Here is a 19626-nt window from a genome sequence, read left to right as displayed (position 1 = left end):
TAGAATTCCCTTTGCAGCGCGTGGGGACTGTTTGCGTTGCATTGAGTGGCCTAGCACACTCATGGCCTCATTTTAGCCCATAAATGTGGAAGCTGAGGCTTACTTTTTCCATGCGGGGGCTGGCTGCAGCTCTCCAGAGTTCATGCTAGATGGCATCCTCTCTCTATGGAGGAGACGATGACAGCTAAGCGGCATGAGTGCTCCAACCTGTTGGGTTCCCGCACAAGCTCATTTCTATGGCAGGGAACCCACACCTTTGCTCCTACAGGAGGGGATTAAGCTGCTCCAAATTAGATACTATATTCTATTTTATGTAATTGTCAAAAAAGTGATCTGGGGACCTCCCTGGTGGTCCAGTGGTTAAGACTCCATGCTCCCAATGCAGGGGGCCTGCGTTCGATCCCTAGTTAGGGACCTAAGATCCCACCTACCGCAACTAAGCCCTCGCACTGCAACTAGAGAAGCCCACTTGCTGCAATGAAGAGCCCGCAACGAAGACTCAATGCAGCCAAAATAAATTTTTTCTAAAAGTGTATATTAAAAGAAAGAGATGTGTGCCAAGCATTACATTTTTTAAACTCTGAGTATTTGTTAGATTTCATTTAGCGTACAACTGACTGGCTAAGACTTCAGGGAAGGAGCAAGTATGCCCTCCTTTTATTGGGTCAATTAAATATTCACCTACCCACACTGGCCTATCTTAGGACAGTAAAAGCTTCATATTAAGGTCTCAAAGATAATTAGGCTCAGGGTCTCTGGAGCAGGAGAAAGTTTGTTATTGCAGCATTAATGTCGAAATTGCTGGAGCCCTCTCACCTATGAGTCATCTGGTTTTAATCCTAACATTGCATTTAACTCAGCTCACCTCCTTTTTCTCTTTAAGAAGCAATTCTACCTTTGTTGTCAAGATTTTATCCACATTTTCACTGTAGGCTACCACGCTCAAACAAATGAACCTGGCTTTGGTCATGTCATTGCCTGATAGATGCTAGTCATATAAAGACCATCAGTGATGGCTTGGATTCTTTCCTTATCCATATTAACAGAAAATCATTGGCTTTTAAGTAGATTACTAGAAAAGAGTCTGTTTTTCCTCTTCCCACTCTGAATTAATTTTTATGCTTTTGTTGTGTAATTTCCTTACCAATTTGAGCATTTTTCCGCCATCTCAATCTATCTGATTGCTTGGCACTGAACCAAACAAAAATACCCAGCTCTCCATCTGCCATTTTGGGGGTAAATAGCTTGTGTTTTATTCAAGTCTGAAAAGTGAGTTGAAATTTGTCTGCTTAGTTTTCCTTAAAATTGTGTGATTGGCTTAACTACTGGGCTGATTGCAGGAGACGGCTGGATCTGAGGATGGAGGTACAGTCAGACGGATGGAATCATTCCAGGGACTGAGTGTCGTGGCTTTCTAAGATGTTGACCTCTGATACCAGGAGGCCAGTCTCCCCTACTTTTCCCTCTTAATCTCTGATCTGGCAGTGAGGTAGGAATTTTGATAGTTAACTAGTACAGAATAACTAGCACCCCAGAGGCCTAGGTGGGGCTGTGTCATGGCGTATGTGCTCTGAGTCAGCAAACATTGCCAAATATTGTGCGTAAGGTACTTAACTGGGTTCTACAGAGAATGGAATCAAAAGATGAAAAAGACACATTTCAGGCCTTTGAGTAGGGAAGGCAGACACTTACCTAAAAAACTAGCCTTGCCACCCACTTATCAACTCACCTAATTCTCCCAGGCTCAGTTTCCGTTCCATGCAGTGGAGGCAACAACTTTGTAACAACTCAGGGCCCAAGTAAGTCTACTGTGGCCGCGCTCCTAACAGAACATAGCACCAGGAAAGAGGCCTTTCCTTCTCACTGAAGAAGATCATGTTAAACTGCTATAGTGTCAGGAGCACAGAGGTCACGTGTGGTTGGAATCTTTTTTCTGAGCTTTCAGTTGAGACCCCCACTGACTACCCTGTAAAGGCTTGTTACCAAGCTGGGCGTTTAGAGGTCTATAGATCATAATTATCTGGCAACACCAGGGTGAAGCCTCCCAGGAGACTTACTACGATCAGCCAGTTTATCTTGAAACCAAAGGCTGCTACGGTCCCATGAGTTGCTTGGAGGTTAGTTTTTTCCAAAATGTGATATTTCTACTACTACTCACATTTCAAAAATGTTTTGGGTTAGGATAATAAAAAAAATTGTTTTTAAAGCAACTTGACTTTAAAGAAAAATAAAGCAAATACAGCATTGCAAAGTTTTTAATGTCAAATTTGGTCACCACTGGGTCCATGGATGAAGAGACTTCTCAGAGGGGAGGGAACATAACAGGAAACCCCGTGCCTCCTATCCCACTGTCAGCTCTCATTTCTCCTCTCCTAGAATCTTCCTAGGTGCCTGAAATCACTTCCTCTCTGTTTCCAAAGTCCTTTGTGTCTGTGTCCACAGTGGCTCTTACTCCATTTTATCTCAGTGCTTTTCCTCCCAGTTTGCTCACTTTCCTAGAGTGAGCTCTCCTGGGAGAGCTCCCTGCCGTGCTTGGTACATAAAGGTGAACTTTGAAGATGGAGAGGAGTGGGAGAATGAAAGCACTGTCTCTCCAGCTGTTTCCTGATGATTAGAAAGCTGTGAGGCAAGGAAAGGGATGGAAACTCCAGCTCCAGCACTATTGAAAAAGCCAGTTTGATTATTCAAGCAAAGCAATCCATATTTGGGGACAAAGATAGGTTTGTGACTTTCAGAATAGTTGATTTCTATTTACAAGAACTCTGACAGAGCAGCTTTATCCACGCAATACAGGTGCTGACAGAAGAACAAGAAGATACCCTGTTTCTTTGCCATTTCCAGCTCAGCTGACCTTGAGTGGATTGGGAAGTCAGCATTAGTCTATGGCATATTTCCATCCCTCTCAAACGCACCCACCCTCCATTTGGATTTCTCTTCTTCCTCTCAGCCAGCAAGATTCCCAGCTTACCTATTGATATTTAAATTCTTCCTGAATCAAACCCATTTTTCAAGAGGACTGTGAGGCATTAGTGCAGTTCATGGAAAGGAATGAAGCAATAATGGTGGTGTTATGGACTGGAATGGACCCCCCCCCCCCCCGCCGCCCCTTAAGTCTTAATCATTTAGCCAACTGCCTGCTTTGCCTCTTACAGTACAATTTAAATTCACTCTGGCAGCCAAACAGAGCAATGGCAACCCAGCTCTGCCAGCCAGCCTGCTAGCCAGAAATTAAGTGCATAGACTCTGAGTCCGACTGCTAGGTTCAAATCTTAGATCTTCTGCTTATCAGTTGTGTGACCTTAGGCAAGTTATAAAACCTCTCCTAAGCTGGTGACTTTATTTATAAAATGGAGCTGTGTTCTCTACCTCATCTGGATGTTGTGTTTACTGAAATTAAACATAAAGCTCTTAGCACAGCACCTGACCCACAGCTGGTCCAGTAAAGCTAGCCATTATCGTTTCATTCTTGCATTGGAATGTCCTCATTTCTTCATAGAGGCACAGGTACTTGAAGTACAGCTATTTATTTTGTAGGCAGGACATACTGCCTTGTAGCAGAGAGAGAAGTAGATAGACTTTCACTTGCTGAATGACCATGCTGAACCCACTTATTCTCTAAGGGTCTGTTTTGCAACTGTAAAGTGAGGAGGGGGGAAGGAAAGGCAGGAATTTTCCAAGATTGCAAACTCAATAGTCTGTAGAGGCCAGATAGGTAAAATCAGTGGTGACTTGGGCTGAGTATAAGAAAATAAAGAATGGTGGGGAGGGCTTCCCTGGTGGCGCAGTGGTTGAGAGTCCACCTGTCGATGCAGGGGACACGGGTTCGTGCCCCGGTCCGGGAAGATCCCACATGCCGCGGAGCGGCTGGGCCCATGAGCCATGGCCACTGAGCCTGCGCGTCTGGAGCCTGTGCTCCTCAACGGGAGGGGCCACAGCACTGAGAGGCCCGCGTACAGCAAAAAAAAAAAAAAGAGAATGGTGCGGATTACGGTTAATGGTAGAGTTTAGTTACTCAAACTGTGGTCCACGGACCAGCAGGATTGACAGAACCTTGGAGTTGGTTAGAAATAGCTGACTTTCCGGATACTCCTCAGCCCAAGCAAAACCGAACCTGTATTTTAACAAGATCCCTTAGGTGATCTGTGTGCACAGATCTTGAGAAGGCTGTTGTGGAGCACAAGCCATCTAAAGGTGTTCAATTTTAGTTAGTTTTTTTTGTTTGTTTTTGTCAGTCAAATAACTAAACTTTAGGCTGCATCAGGCCTTAGGCTGCCAGCAAGTGCCAAGGGCCCACCGTAGTTGGTGAGCTCTGAGATGCTGCCAGGTCTGGGATTCTCCATCTCTCTAGACTCTTTCATTGTAAGTTAGGGCTCTGGGCAGTTGGATATGCAGCCCAAACCAAGCCCGGGATGCTTAGAATAGTAATTCCTGGAGTGGAAGATGCCTAAGAAATCATCTGCTCAGCTCTCTGCCTTCTGACAGGTAAATTGTTATTGCCACTCTCCACTTTGCAGACAAGATAAGTGAGGCACAGGGAGACCCACTGATCCAAATCCAGACACTAGAAGTGGTGGTGATGGATACACTCCATCAGAAAACAACAATCCTGTGCTGTTAGAATCAGCAACCATTCTGGTTTCCAAGGCCTGGAAAGTCTATTCATTTCTTTATATTCTCCAATGCATAATAATTGTTCTCCGTTTCTCTCGGGCACCTCCCTGCCACTTCCTGGCAGCCCTAGGGATGGAAGGTTTCCTCCTTTTGGACAGAGAAGGCCCAGAGCTGGCTCCTGAACGGATATCCGGCAAGCAAGATGCGCATGAGGCAAAGGCCTCATTGTTCCTTGGGGTCAGCCCGCCCCTCCCCCAGATCGTAGGACACTTGTCGCAGACCCTGGGTATCCCAGGGCCCATTTCCCAGGAGTGGGGCCTTCAGAGGAAGCAAGGAAGCAACGCTGAGTGCAGATCTGGGGTCTGAAGTTCTGAGGGTACAGTGGAAAGGCACTAACAACTCCAAGATAAATAATCCCGGAATTTGAAAACTAATTTCCAACACTGACTGGGTGCTGTTACTTATTAACGTTCCTGACTCCGGCGATTCCGTCTGCATTTTTATTAATCTGAATGAGTTTGGTGGTAATGAGAATCGTTGATTTGCGGGCCCCGCGTGCTGGAAGGCAGGTTATATGCAAAACCAACCGCTTCCCACGCCCGGATCCCCCGAGTCGCAGACGGGCGTCCCAGGCGCAGAGGGGGTGGGGGGGATGGGGCCGTCGTCCGCGTGGACCCGCCGCCGCGCCTCCACCCCGCGGCCGCCGGGGGGCGCTCGGACTGCGCGGCCACCGACGCGGTCGCCAGTGCCGGGTCACCGCCGACTCGCAGACCCCTTCGCGCTCTCTGAGGAAACAAAGTACACCTTTGTCAGCCACAGAGCGCGTGTGCGTGTGCTACGGCGCACAGTGGCCGGCCGCCGCGTGCGGGGTCCGCGGGCGCGCCTCGCCGCCTCTGGGCGGCAGCCCCTGCGTGGGCCCGGCGTGCCCCGGAGGAAGCGGGCTGCGGTGCGCGGTCGGGCCGGCCTGACCTCCCACCCCGAGCAGGCCACGAGGGGAGGCCAGAACCCGCACCGACTCCTGCCCGGCCGCGGCGCTTCGCCCGCTGCCGCCGTGGCCTGTGCACTTCGCTTTCTCGGTTTTCGGCAGGGCGGGAAGCGGGCGAGCGGGAGCCCCAGGCGTGGACGTGCGAGTCCGGGCCCCAGGGCTGGGGGCTTAGGCTAGGCCGGGCCGCCTTTGATTCGCCCGCCGCCCCTAGCAGCCCTGGGGCACCCCTGCCTTCACTCCGAGGGCACGTCCCGAGGCGGCTCTTGGACTCTGGTAGCCGCGCGCCAGCCCGGCCCCAGCGCAGGGCGCTGGGAGTACTACAAGTCCCAGCAGGCCCTGCGCCGCGAGCGCCGAAGCGGGAGGCGCGGCCCTGCCTGACGCCTGCGTAGTGCGGCCGCCCGAGCCTGCTAGTACCACACCCCCGGGAGGGACCGAGGGGAGGCAGAAGCATCCGAGGCATTAAAGCATCTGAGGGAGCCCGAGGGGAGGAGAATGGAGTGACAGAGAAACACGGAGGGTGGGGGGTGGGGGGGAGACTGTTGAGGGAGGGGGGGAGGGGGGACACAGAGGGAGGAAGAAGCGGCGGCGGCGGCTCCTCTTTGCAGAGGTGGAAACTCCGAGGGATAAGAGCAGGAATAATGCGGTAGGCTAGGCGGGCTGCTCGCTCCCGGCTCCGGCAGCAGCGGCAGCAGCCCGAGCAGCGGCAGCACCTCAGGCGCTGACAGCCCCGCCGGCCGGCTCCCTCGCTGACCGCCGACTGTCAATGGAGCTGGAAAACATCGTGGCCAACACGGTCTTGCTGAAAGCCAGGGAAGGTAAGAGGCAGGGCTGGCGCGAGCCTGGCGCATTCGCCGCGGGCCGGGGTGCCGGTGTCGGGCGGCGTGTGGGCTGGGGCTGTGCGTGTGCAGGATGCCCGCAGTGAGTTGGTCGGGAGCAGGACACCTCGGAGAGCTGCTCTGCAAGCGTTTCAGGGTTCCTGCCCTTGTGCTCAGGGAATCTGGACTTGGGCAGGGAAGGAGAAACATCGAGGTTGCAGGGATTAGGATGCTAAAATATCCCCTAGTTTCCAGCCAGCTCTAACCTTACAGATCGTGCCATCTCGGCAGCTGTTGAAAGGTCAGTTGGAAAGGCTTTCATTCTGGAAGAGATGGGCAAACATGCGAATAAAATAGCTTTTCCGAGTCGGCCCGGGATGGTTCTGTGAGTGAATTCGGGGGTGGGGGGCGGGGTGTATGGGGGGAATTATTAGAAGCCAGTCTTTGCTTGCGCAGGCTGAGTTGATATAGGCTATTGCTGGAAACCATCCGCTGGGAATGTTTCTTAGGGAAATCCCGTCGTGTGGAAGGAAGCCTTTTAAAGGCAAAGTAAGATGTTGAGGAATTAGCCTGTTCATAGAGTAACGAGAGGATGGCTGTACAACTCATCTAGAAAATAATTCAGGATTTCAGGGGTGGGTTCCCCCACCCCCCTTTGGGGAGGAGGAGAGGTAAGTGATTTTTTTGGTTTGGGGCTCAATTAAGGAAAGAAAGGTAAGTGTGCCAAGTGTTTATATGCGTTTTGGATGCAAATCATTAGATTTTTCTGCATTAGGCTATCAGGAAATATCGTCTAAATGGAGTGGGTAAGAACCTAAGTCGAGACTATAAACACACTTTCTGACTCTTCCTTGAGATGGAAAAAAAAAAAGAAAAGAAAAAGAGAAAGTGGCCCAGAAACTTACATGCTTCCTAAAATGATTGCGTGCGTGTAAACATACATATTTAGGAACACCTGGAATTTATGTAACATCTCTTTTGCCAGAATTTGAGCTCTGGGTGCAGCCTTTTTATGAAAGGGGAAGTGGTTTTCCGTTTCCTGGGAGGAGGCTTTATTTGACACTCAAGGTAGTAGGCAGTCTACGTAAGGTCTTGACTTCAGAAGGATACTCGGGGAGCAGCCCACGAAAACGCCTTATTTACTTCTTAATATTTTCATTCACCCTTTTAATGAATGAAGGAAGACTTTCTGGCCAACAATAAAACGATTCGTGTTTATCCAGACGGTTCCATCACCTTGTGGCACTGTACACGATGTGTGAGTAGGTGATGCACAGCTCAGCAACTCACGTCGTAATTTCGGTGTCACTTGTCTCTAAAGCAGCAGCCTGGAAGATTTGCTTTGAAAACTCCAGCAGAGTTGAAAATGTGCAGGTCTGTCCCTTCCATTGCTCAGCTTTGGTGTGAACAGACTTTTAAGAGAGGCTGTTACTTGGTGACTTCAGGTTCTAAAGCATGACTGTTTTCTGTTTTCCTAACGGGACATTTCAGCAAATTGGATCAAGATGGGGGCTGGTGGGCTCTCTCCTGAACGGGGCAGTGAGTCCTGTAGGGGGAAAATCGGACAAAACAGCCTCCCTCCCCCGCTCCTAGCCTTAACGGCCGCCACCTAGTGGTGGAATATGGTTGTACATCTCAGGGCTCGGGGGCTGGGAAAGTTTTCACCCTCTCTCCATTCTGAAATTTTTTCCTGGGAAATCATTGGATATGATGGTACTGGAGGCTTCGCAAGTTTCACTGGTTTCTCCTGTTGCCTGGGGAATTGTGCTGCCTAGATTTGCTGTTCTACACATTCGTTTGCCTGGAGCTTGCTTTTTTCTTCTCTCAGCATTTGGTTGCTTCTTTTAAAATGTTTTGCTTGGAGTGGGCAAAGCATTATCAATTTTCTCCCCCAGTTTGGTCTCCCCACTTTTTTTTTTTTTTCACCAAAATGAATTCACCGCTTGATAATTTTGTCTGTCAGGTTAAAAAATTGTTTTTTTCAGAGCCTTAGGAAAGAGGGCTGCAGTCTGGAGGCTTATATGGAATGACCGAATTACAGTGATTAAAAGTTCCCAAGAATGTGCCTTTCACTTCCTTTTCCTTTTAAAGTCTTTTCAATTTCTCTGAGAGTTTGGTAGTCATCTCATGGTGAGAAAATAGGCTCCCGATGACGCCTTTGAAACGGAGGGGGCCTTGCCTCTAAGGATTCGGAGAAACTGACACGTGAATGAGAAAAATTAATCGCTTACATGGAAACTTCATTTTGAAATTTGCGTTTCTCCCCCTCTTTCTCTCATATGTCTAAAGAGAATCCGTGATTTTAAGTGCTTCCACTTTCTTCTTGCTGGGTCTTTATTAGAGATTTGAGTACATATATTCTAATTAATGTAGAAGCTTTTAGAAATAAAAGCAATTTATTTTTCTCTTCTCGATTCTCATTCTTTTCAATTAAGTAATTCTCCTAATAATCGTATTACTCAAATATTCAGAAATGAAAGTTCTAGTCAGTTTAGTGAAAGATCTAAAATAAAATTTATAGTATCTTTAAAAATCTGAGCTGTTTAGAATGTTTAAAATCACTTCTTGAAGATTCTTGTGAATGGTTATAGATGAGAAATTTGATTGGTAAATACGAAATTTAATTTAGTTCACTTAACAAAATACATTGTAAACAATTTAAAATGTGGCTTTCAAGTAAAAGTCACATTTGTCCCAAACAATAGAGAAACAGGCCTTGAAGAAAGACAGACATACTTTGCAAATGCTATAAAGGAATTTGTAGTTGTCCATGTTGGTGGGTAATTTTGGGGCCTATCTTTTGTTATTGTTACGCATTCTTAAAGGCAGATGTCTTCTAAATTCATTGTAAGTTCAGATTCTTACCATATTAATACATGTATAAAGCGGAAAAATGAATATGGCAATAAGATAGAAAATCTATAAGTGAATTAGAGTAAAAATGATTCATCATTAGTAATTAGAAAACATAGGAAGGCAGATTGCACCTTTGTGACAGTTGTTTTGAAATAAGATAGAGATCTGGGTTCAAAATTTTAAACTGCCCAAATGTATTTTGTTCTGGTCTCGTGAGAAAACATCAACTTGATCACTCTTAGGAACTTCAGCTTATTTTCCTAAAAAGTGGGTGGTTAGGGAAAAAAAGAAAGAAGTTGAGACTGAATTCATGCCAATTTATGGAAATGAGCTAAGTGATTAAGCATTTAATGAAAAGAGACCCAGACTAACTTTATCTGTCTATCTATTTACATTTCAGAATCTCAGAAAATTGGCAAGCGTGCTAGTGCTGAAATAATAGTAGTGAGAAAGAGTGTTTGCAGAGGGCCTTTTGTGTGTTTCCTTTTGGTTTTATTGTTGCAGTAAAGGTTTTTGTGTTTTTGTCATATTCTAGATCTGTTGCCTCAACGGTGTGGAGCAGAAATTTTGTAAAGGCCCACCTTGCCTTTCTTCACAGGCCAGCAGTAGCCATAGTTGATCAATAAAGACGACAGAGAGGGAGTATTGATCACATTTTCCTGAGCGTGGTACTAGCAGGCACTGAGTACAGGAACTGAGAAGTCAAAAACATAATGACTTTGCCCTAGGTCAGGATGTCAAAAACCAGAATATGCAAGAGCCTTTGACTCAGATATCTCTGTAAATTTGTTGGCCCGGATCTTCCTGATGATTAAGATCGGGACCTGGGGAAAGGTGACAGCAGAGGCTGGGGAGGGCTGGAGAGGAGAGGGGACCCGCATGCAGCCGGCAAGGCTCTGCCCAGACAGACTCAGCATTTCCACAGCGGGGCTGAAAGCCCCTGTTGCCCCTCTTCCCTCTTTCCCTTGCACCCTAGTTCACGATGACAAAACCGAAACATCAGTGTATTCCGTTATTAGAACATTGGGATGTCTCTGAAGCCCGCAGCCCTCCTACTGCTATGGGCAGGCGTGCTTAATCCACCCCGTGGCTCTTCGCTTCAATCTTGCCACACAGAACAGCGGCAGCTCTGCATCCTGGGTGCAGGCTGCTCAGCGTGTGTAAGAGCTGCTGGGCCTATTAACTACAAAGCTGTCATGAAATGAAACTGCCTTTTACTTTTTCTGAGTTTCTTCTCAGTACTGACAACTTGGAGGTGGAGAAACCAAAAGCAATTGTTTTCAGAGGCCTTGCTTTCCTACAGAAAGATTTCCAGTGATGATTTTACTTAATCTAGCTGCCTGTTTTTCAAACCATCAGATAAATGCCCACAAGACTCTCGTCTTTCGATCGCTTAGCCGCTCCTTGTCAGATTCTACACTCCAAAACGCTTGATGCTTCCAGCCCCCAAACTAATCCTTGTTTCAATTATGTCCTCAGCAGCCATAATTCTTGTAGTGGCTTTTGCCAAATGGTACCCTTTGGGTGTGGGCCAAAGACTTCGGTAACATCCAAGTGAATTTCAGGAAAGAGCTCAATATAGGACCAAATTCACCTTTACCAAGGGCCGTTCAACCGAGACCTATTTATGTTCTAATGAACACTGTAAATTTACAGTGTTACTGCAGGGAATTTGCAGTGTTCTAATGAAATGATTCCAGGACTGCAGGTAATATTTAACGTTAATATTTGTTGCCAGTGTATTTGTAGCTCAAGGTAGTAAAGTATTATAGTATCTAGTCATTTTTGAAATAAGAAAGGCTTATGGTTACAAAAAGATTTCACTGCAGTAGATCATGCAATTCAGAGGCGAAATCTGAGAAAACAATAGAAAGTGACTAAAAACAGGTGACACATAGAAAAGGAAATCAGGAATTTCTTCAGTCTTACAACCCCTAGCCCCTACACCTCACTTCAGAATAGAATAGTGAAGATAAAGGGTTTTGGGGCTTCCCTGCTGGCGCAGTGGCACAGACGCTTCGTGCCCCGGTCCAGGAAGATCCCACATGCCGTGGAGCGGCTGGGCCCGTGAGCCATGGCCTGTTCTTTGCAACGGGAGAGGCCACAACAGTGAGAGGCCCGCGTACCGAGAAAAAAAAAAAAAAAAAGATAAAGGGTTTTAAGATGTGATTTTAAATGATTAAAATAGATTATGTGGGCTTAAATAATAGAAGTGATTTCTACTTTGAAACACATCCTATTACATTTCAGTGAAAATTTTTATTTAAAAATATCCTAAACATTGAAAAGATTTTAACTCATAAGTAAAGCTTAAAATTTTATCTTTTGGGGGTAAAGACAATATTGTTCCATCTGGTACCATTCAGACACTGGAGGAGGCACCCCATTTGGTATAAATTGTGCTGCCTTTTAAAGAGAAAGCAGTTATGTCCTGACTAGACCTTGCCCCCTCCCCCAGTTTCTCATTTTGGGTTAACCATTCTTAAATTGTCTTCTGAAGTTCTTACAAGGGTAAAAATCATTCATTCATTCAGCATTTGATTGTTGAAGGACCCTGTTAGAGGTGACAGTTTGGATGTTCAGCCTTGATGAGATGCAGCTGGAGGTGGGTGAAGAGATGGAATTGGGCATCTTCATTATCTTCTTAGGCTCTTAAACTGATAAATCAGATCTGAGTAGAACCCGATTTTCCTCCCAAAGAGCTGAAGCTGTCTGTGGTGTGACCTGCTTAGCTGGGAACTCTCTGTTGACTCTGCTGTGCCGAGAACTTGGACACTAGCCTGAGGGACCAAAACACGATTTAAGGATAATTCAGAGGTCGTACTTGAGGGATAGGCCCGAATCTGGAAGACAGCTGCTAATTTTCCAAGATACTGTGTTTTTATGACGGTCAGTCCCTACAAATGGAAACCACTCAAAACAATAGCAAGAGGACCCTTTGGTTGAGGAATGAGAAGATCCAAGAGGAAAGTGGTGTGCAGAGGTGCCTTCCAGGTGGAACCTTGGTGGTCTTCCTAGGGCAGCAGCCTGGGCAGGGCTGATAGGCTGCAGTTCAGGAGTAAAGATGGTGAAGGCCGCCTTCCTTTCTGGCTTTTTCTTGGAATTGGTTTGAGCATGTCCTCTGGTGGAGCCTGGAATGACCTGAAAGTGTTAAAGGCGTCTGTCTAGTCCTCTAAAGATGTGCTGTCCAACATGGTAGCTGCTAGCTGCATGTGGCTATTTACTTTTAAATTAATTAAAGTGAAACACTCCATTCCTTAAGCGTGCCAACCGTGTTTCAAGTACTCAGCAGTCACACGTGGCTAGTGACTGCACTGTTGGATGGTACAGATGTAGAACATTCCCAGCACTGCAGAAAGGTCACGTGGACGGAGCTTCTCTAGAGTTCTACACCTTGAATTAAATCAGGATGATAGCCCCATAACTTCTGACATGAAAACTGGGAGAAGGTAAGGGAGGGGAGGAGAGGGAAATGGGGCAGGAGGGGAAGGAGAGAGGGAGGGGAAGGAGGGGGAGAAGCAGGAGGGGCTGGGGGGCTGGGGGGTCAGGGATTAGGACTGAGTCACTTCAGAGAGATGCAGTTCAAGGATAATCGTAGATGTTGGTGGTGATAGTAAGCCACCCATATTCCTCCCCTCGCTCCTTTTTTTTCATATCTTGTTGGGAAATTTGCCTAGATTGAGCAACTGACTGTCCTGATTTAAATTAAGTGCATGTTATAGATGTGCACAGGGCCCCATGTTCCTTCCTTCTCGAAACTCCTGAGGTGAGGATATTTAAAAACCATCATTTTATTTTATTTTTATTTTTATATTTTTGCGGTACGTGGGCCTCTCACTGCTGTGGCCTCTCCCACCGCGGAGCACAGGCTCCGGATGCGCAGCCTCAGCGGCCATGGCTCACGGGCCCAGCCGCACCACGACACGTGGGATCTTCCCGGACCGGGGCACGAACCCGCGTCCCCTGCATCGGCAGGCGGACTCTCCACCACTGCGCCACCAGGGAAGCCCTCATTTTATTAATAAAAACAAAAAGTCGTGTGTACAGTAAATCTGCAGAAAGAAGGGAAAAAAACCCCTCTTTCTATGGATTTCAAAAAGGCGGTCTAAAATGAGTGGGAAAATAGGTAAAACAATTTTTTTTTTTTTTTTTGGTAAAACAATTTTAAGGGTTTCCGTTTTCTTTTGAACACACCAGATTGAAAGAAGATCATGGAGAAAGATGTCAAGAACACACTATTCCTGTACCCGGTTTAAAATGATTTCTCTTTAAAAACTGTTTCCTGTGAGATTTGAAACCTTTTAACGATAACGCAGTAAGAACACACTTAGAAAGCAAGATGATTATTTGAAACAATGAAACAGTGCGCTGCTGTTCTTTGGGGTCAGAAGCACAGAACTCTGTCTGAAGTTGTGCCAGCAAGTGGACTGGTAACCTCCTCCTGGCAGAAGTCAGCAATAAATTAGGCTCATTTCCATAGGGCCTGTTTTGTCTCTAGGAATTTGTGGTCGGTGGAGTATCAGTCTTTTTTTAAAAGGCAATGATGAAATAAACCTTAAAGGACAACTTCTGGAGCCTGTGCAGAAAGTAAAAGAAATGGAGATAAACAGATAAGAACATTGTAGGTTGAGAAGTGGCAGAGATCCACGGGATGGCCAGGGCCTGGGCTGCCCCAAGGCTTCTTGGCGGGTCTACTGATCTGTTTTCCACTTTCCAGAATAGAGGTCACCCCTGCTTTTCAGATGAGGAAAAGTGAGAGGAAAGAAGGGGAGTCACTTGTCCAAGGTTACGTGAATTGCAGACTTTTCTGGAGAAGCCCTCCAAAACCCTTTAACGTTCCAAAAGAAATCTTTCCCCTCCCCTGTAATAACATAAGCCCCAAACTCCCACAAAAACCGAAAACCAAAAAACCAAACCCATTTCTCTGGGCTGTATGGTTTCTAAATCTAAATGCTCTGAGGTTGCACTTGTGGAAGAGAAAGAGGGTCTCTGACAGATTTCCTGGGGAAAAGGGGCAAAATGGGAATCTAATTGCCCTCCAGACCCTGACTTCAGCTAAATGCCAATTTGAGAGCAGTTGGATAAAGTAATTCCTACTAGGCTGTGAATGACTACCATAAGGTGAGTCCACACAGTCGGTGTTTCCATTTTAAAAGTAGAACTGTTTATCAGCTCGACTGAATCTGTGATTGGCGAGGGGGAGACATACACAAACGTGCCTCCACCTGTGCGCGTGTGCACACATGGCTGCAATCCGTTCTGAAGCCCCATCGCCTGTGTTCTCCTACCTGCGTTCCCCCCTCCCTTACACATACCCGCACACCCAAAGAGCAAGGTCAGCCTCTTGGCATTCTTCTTCCTGGCAGGGCTTGGGGAGAATCTTGAGTAGCCAAAGAATTGCCCCCGAGGGACAGGGGATTAAACGAGATGGGCGGTGGTAGGGACGTGTCAGTGGTGGCAGCACTGCTCCCTTTCCTTGGCAGGGCCAAGACATGGGCACTGGGCAGGCCAGTTCCTGCTGATGTTGGCTTGCCACGTGCAGATCACGTCTGCCCGAGCTCCCCTTCCTTGGGTGCTTGCGACCCCTTGGGAGATCCTTCCCCCCCCTTGGGAGATCCTTGCCCCCGTGCACCCTCTGCCTGATGCACCTTAGGTATATGCTCATGTCTCTGCAGCTTTCTTTACTAATAAAAAAGTAGGGGGCTTGGATGGGGGATACCTGCTGGAGAGGTTTCTTGGCCACATTGCAGGGCACACCCCCTCTTCCTCCCAAAGAGAATGTGTGAAGCAGCCTTTTTCCCCAGAAAAGCTCTCTCAGGGTTAACCCTTTCCATGTCACAAGGGTAACCTTGTGGATATTTGCATTTAGAAACCAGACCATGCGTGCGTGGGTGCATTTTGCATTAACTTAGCAACTTTACTTTTCAAGGATCTTTGGAAGCTGAGAATCTCTCCCTTGGGGGTTGCTGTCAAACTTGAGACATCTTGCTGGAGAGGAGGCAGCACGAATGAGGGGACAGGGCGTCAAGCCTTTGATCTGCTCCTGCAGAGAAGGTGAAGCTCCGAACTTAACCGCTTCAGGAAGGGAAGTGGGGGGTGAAGGATAGAATGACCCACTACAGGGTGGAAAGAACCCAGCCAGTGTAATTGGTCTGCATATCTGATAAAAGGTCTTATGAAACCTCATTTGAAAATGGAATTCCATCTTGGCACAGGTCTTAGCACCACTTGTGAAATGGAAACAAGCTGGAGGAGGGGTCAACAAATGGGCCACGAAAAACGGCTTTCTGATGGCTGGTGCAGGAACACTCTGCTTCGTCCTAACAGTGTCGTTTAGGTGCTCGGAACAGCCTGTTAGGATGCTTAGATAACATCCCCCTAGAAGGAACCCCAAGCTCTCGGACAAATAGGGGGTGGGATGGGGACAGAGAATTGGGCTGCAGGCTTGAATGGCAAAGATGTCTCAAAATCCCACTTTTCTCAAGCCAAGTGCTGTTGTGGGTTGATGCCACTAAGCCTACAGTCACAGATCAGGGAGGCTGTCAGTCAGATGAGTGTGTGCCTGGAACGTAGTAGGTGTTCAACAAACCTTGATTTGGGAACGATTGACTGATGTATATCTAAGTTTTGTGGAGAGCCAAGAAACTAAGGTCCTCAAGAAGTGGCCTTGATGTCGCAGTAGATGGTAAATTAGGAGATGATTCAACATGGTTAAGAAAGATTAACTAAGGGTATAGGGCAAATTGGAAAATGTTTTCCAAATGTTTGTTTTAACTGTGAAAAATGTCTGGCAGACTTCCCCACCCCGACCCCCAAATTGGAAGTGGTTTGTTTTTACTTGTTTTGGAAGAAATAAATATTTGCATTAGTCCAAACATTCGGGGCAAACAGTTCTCCCCAATTCTGAGGCTCTGTGTGGGTCAGAGATGTTTCATGCTGATATAACACTCATACCTTTTTTGGCTATATCGAAGGTAGCTTAGGACACAATCTTCACATGCTTTTCACATCACTGCTAGAAGGAGGCTGAGCAAATGGAAAGAAAATAGGAAGCCAAACACGGCTCCTTCCAGATCCAGGAATGGCTGATGACCTGGCGTTTGAAGGATAGAATCTTTATAGAAAAATTGCCTGTTTGCTCATGGGCAAAGAGGCTGGATCCAATTAAGACAAGGAAAACGTATGTTAACTCAGAGAAAAAAATGTCTAAACAGTCAATCCTGTCGTCCTCTGTGAAGAGGAGGGGTGGACGTGGCGGGGCTTTACGGATGGTGCCAAACCCTGTGCTTATGTGATAATAGTAACCATGGGTTATTCGGCCTCTCACTCATGCCCCAAACCACTATCCAGCGCTCGGGGTGGAATGCAGCAGGCCCAGATGTTTGCCACAGGTGTCTTCCCATCCATAGTATCCAATTAGAGGGCTTTTGAGAATTAAAGCTTAATTCTCTTATAACAATAGCAGAATACAAATTAAAGAAGAACAAACCTGAGTTCCTCGAGGGTTCAGTGGGTGACAAAGGTGAGGGTTAGTCTTCAGGTTCCCTTCAAGGACACGTCTCAGTTTATGTTTCTTTTTTTTTTGCGGTACGCGGGCCTCTCACTGCGGTGGCCTCTCCCGTTGCGGAGCACAGGCTCCGGACGCGCAGGCTCAGCGGCCGTGGCTCACGGGCCCAGCCGCTCCGCGGCACGTGGGATCTTCCCAGACCGGGGCACGAACCCGTGTCCCCTGCATCGGCAGGCGGACTCTCAACCACTGCGCCACCAGGGGAGCCCCCTGGTAACTCTTGAGTGGCTAATTGTTTTACGCCCTGGTACCTGGTGCTTTCGCTTGGCTTTTGGGGCAGCTTACAAACATTTCAGGAGTGGCTGTGAGAGGGGATCGAGGATTTGAGAGGCCTATTCAGAGAAGTGGACCTATGTCTGCTTATAATTTCATTCTTCCACGGTGGGCCTCTGCATTCTGAATGTCTTCCTAAAATACAGAGCTTTGGGGATCCCTGCAAGCAGAATTCCGAGGGCAATAGCCCTAGATTGGCTTCTGTATCTTCCCTAGGGTCGTAAATCCAGTATTTAGTTAGGTCTTCTTATGTGCTAGGCACCATGCTAGGCTCTGAACGGAGGACAGGAAACAATGGAGCTTCCCTTCTTCTTTCTTTTTTTTAATAAAGATATTTTTATTTATTGGGCCACGCCTCTCGGCTTGTGGGACTAGCTCCCCAACTAGAGATTGAACCCTTGCCCTCGCCAGTGAAAGCTCAGTCTTAACCACTGGACCGCTGGGGAATTCCCACCTTCTTCCTTTTAACAGAATTGTTTAGGAATTATCGAGTCCTTGGTGCCCATGGTTTCATTTGCTCTTTACAGTCCTGTGAGGTATGTTTTGTTCTTCCCTATTTTATAGATGAAGAATCGAAGGCTCCGAGAGGTATTGGGTTGGCCAGAGGTTCGTTCGGGCTTTCCTGTAACTTCTTACAGAGAAACCAGAACGAACCTTCTGGCCAACCCAATAAATGCCTTATCCTGGAGCATCCTGCTGGTTCCACAGCCCAGACCCAGCGCCAAGCCCAGTCTCTACTCTTGACATTCTTTCTGCTCCATCATGGCTGCTGCTCTCAATAACCTTACCAGCTAGTGGGAACGTCAATACTAACGTGCGTGAGACATTTGCAAAAGAAGCAAGTGTGCCTCTGTGACTCACAATTCAATAGGAGTCATTCTATCCAAATTTGAAGGTTTTCAAACATTTGCACAGACAATACCTGCTTGCTAAAGAAAATGCAAAAAACAGCACACAACATCAAGAAGAAAGTCAAAATCTCCCTCCTCCCATGTGCCCCTGCTACCCGTTCCATCCCTCAGAGATAGTTACTGTCCGCATTTAGAGGGACATTTCCCCAGATCTCTGTGTATATGCACTCATGAACGTACAGATACGTTTGACACAAACAGGATCCTAGTATCCACGTACGTCTGCAGCTGTTTTCAGTCAACAATAAGTTGTAGTGCCTTCCGATACCTCTGTTTATAGATTCCCGTAAAACGTAGGTGTGTTAGGAAAAATTGTGAAAGACTTTGGAAATGGAGTGTTGTTGCAGTGGGATGCTGGGTGTTTTCTAGCAGACCCTGAAGGGCTATGGGGCTGTAAAAGGGTCTGTGTCTTTGATCGTTTTGGAGTAGCTACATTATTACATTATTAATGTATTTAACCAAGCCCCTATAGTGGACCATTTAGTTTTTCCAATTTTTAAGTATATTGTAAACAGTGTGGGAACCGTCTACCCATTCTATAACATCTTTATACACTTATTTAAAGACTTAGTCCCCCCCCACTCCCCATGGTGGTATCTGCCTAATAGATACCATCCCTCACTCCCCACTTTGGGAAGAATAGTGATGATTTCTGAAATGGAGTTAAGTGATCCTAGGGATGTACAAAGTACATTTTCTTATGAGAAAGAAGCATGATACACGTGAGGACATGTGATACGATATATATATATATATATTTATTTTTGGTACGCTGGCCTCTCACTGTTGTGGCCTCTCCCGTTGCGGAGCACAGGCTCCGGACGCGCAGGCGCAGCGGCCATGGCTCACGGGCCCAGCCGCTCCGCGGCACGTGGGATCTTCCCGGATCGGGGCACGAACCCGTGTCTCCTGCATCGGCAGGCGGATTCTCAACCACTGCGCCACCAGGGAAGCCCGATACGATATTTTTGAAACCTTTGGTTTAACACCCGCACCTCTGAGTGTTCAGTCATCTTTTCTATGCTGTTCAAAGCTTGGACTGGGGAAATCAAGTTCAGTCAAAGACTTTCCTTGGCGATGACTTTATAATTGCCCCTGAGTTTTGCATGTGTGAATCCGGCAGGGAACACAGGCTCAGATAACAGCCCATATTTCTCTCTCTCTGTTTTTGTTTGTTTGTTTGTTTTTTGCGGTACGCGGGCCTCTCACTGCTGTGGCCTCTCCCGTTGCGGAGCACAGGCTCCGGACGCGCAGGCTCAGTGGCCATGGCTCACGGGCCCAGCTGCTCTGCAGCATGTGGGATCTTCCCGGACCGGGGCACGAACCCGTGTCCCCTGCATCGGCAGGCGGACTCTCAACCACTGCGCCACCAGGGAAGCCCTCTGTTTTGTTTTTTGGTTTTTTTGGGGGGCTGCACTGTGTGGCTTGCCGGATCTTAGTTCCCGACCAGGGATCGAACACACATGCCCCCTGCAGTGGAAGTGCGGAGCCCTAACCACTGGACCATCAGGGAAGTCCCATATATTTCTCTCTTTTGATCATCACCACAAGCCAGACTTGGAAGCTATTATTATTGTTATTTAAATTTGAGAAAGAAAAAAAATCAAG

The 19626-nt window shown here is 47.1% G+C and overlaps 1 protein-coding gene across 3 annotated transcripts in view; it reads left to right on the top strand.

Annotated features, from left to right (window-relative positions):
* The first annotated feature begins 5655 nt into the window (after window positions 1–5655).
* Window positions 5656–19626, top strand: part of GRK5 (G protein-coupled receptor kinase 5) — a 293743-nt gene continuing 279772 nt past the window's right edge. Inside the window, exon 1 of one of the 3 annotated variants that reach the window (XM_067024553.1) lies at window positions 5656–6411. In XM_067024553.1, the coding sequence (XP_066880654.1) occupies window positions 6360–6411 (52 nt within the window). In that variant the 5' untranslated portion in view covers window positions 5656–6359. The remainder of the gene's footprint in view (window positions 6412–19626) is intronic. The other 2 variants (XR_010838817.1, XM_059052466.2) reach the window with 2 other exon arrangements.

Source organism: Kogia breviceps, chromosome 2, assembly GCF_026419965.1.
Source record: "Kogia breviceps isolate mKogBre1 chromosome 2, mKogBre1 haplotype 1, whole genome shotgun sequence".
In the NCBI taxonomy this organism is placed as follows: domain Eukaryota; kingdom Metazoa; phylum Chordata; class Mammalia; order Artiodactyla; family Physeteridae; genus Kogia; species Kogia breviceps.
The sequence above is the reverse complement of the archived record's forward strand: the minus strand, read 5'-3'. Positions and strand labels throughout refer to the sequence as shown.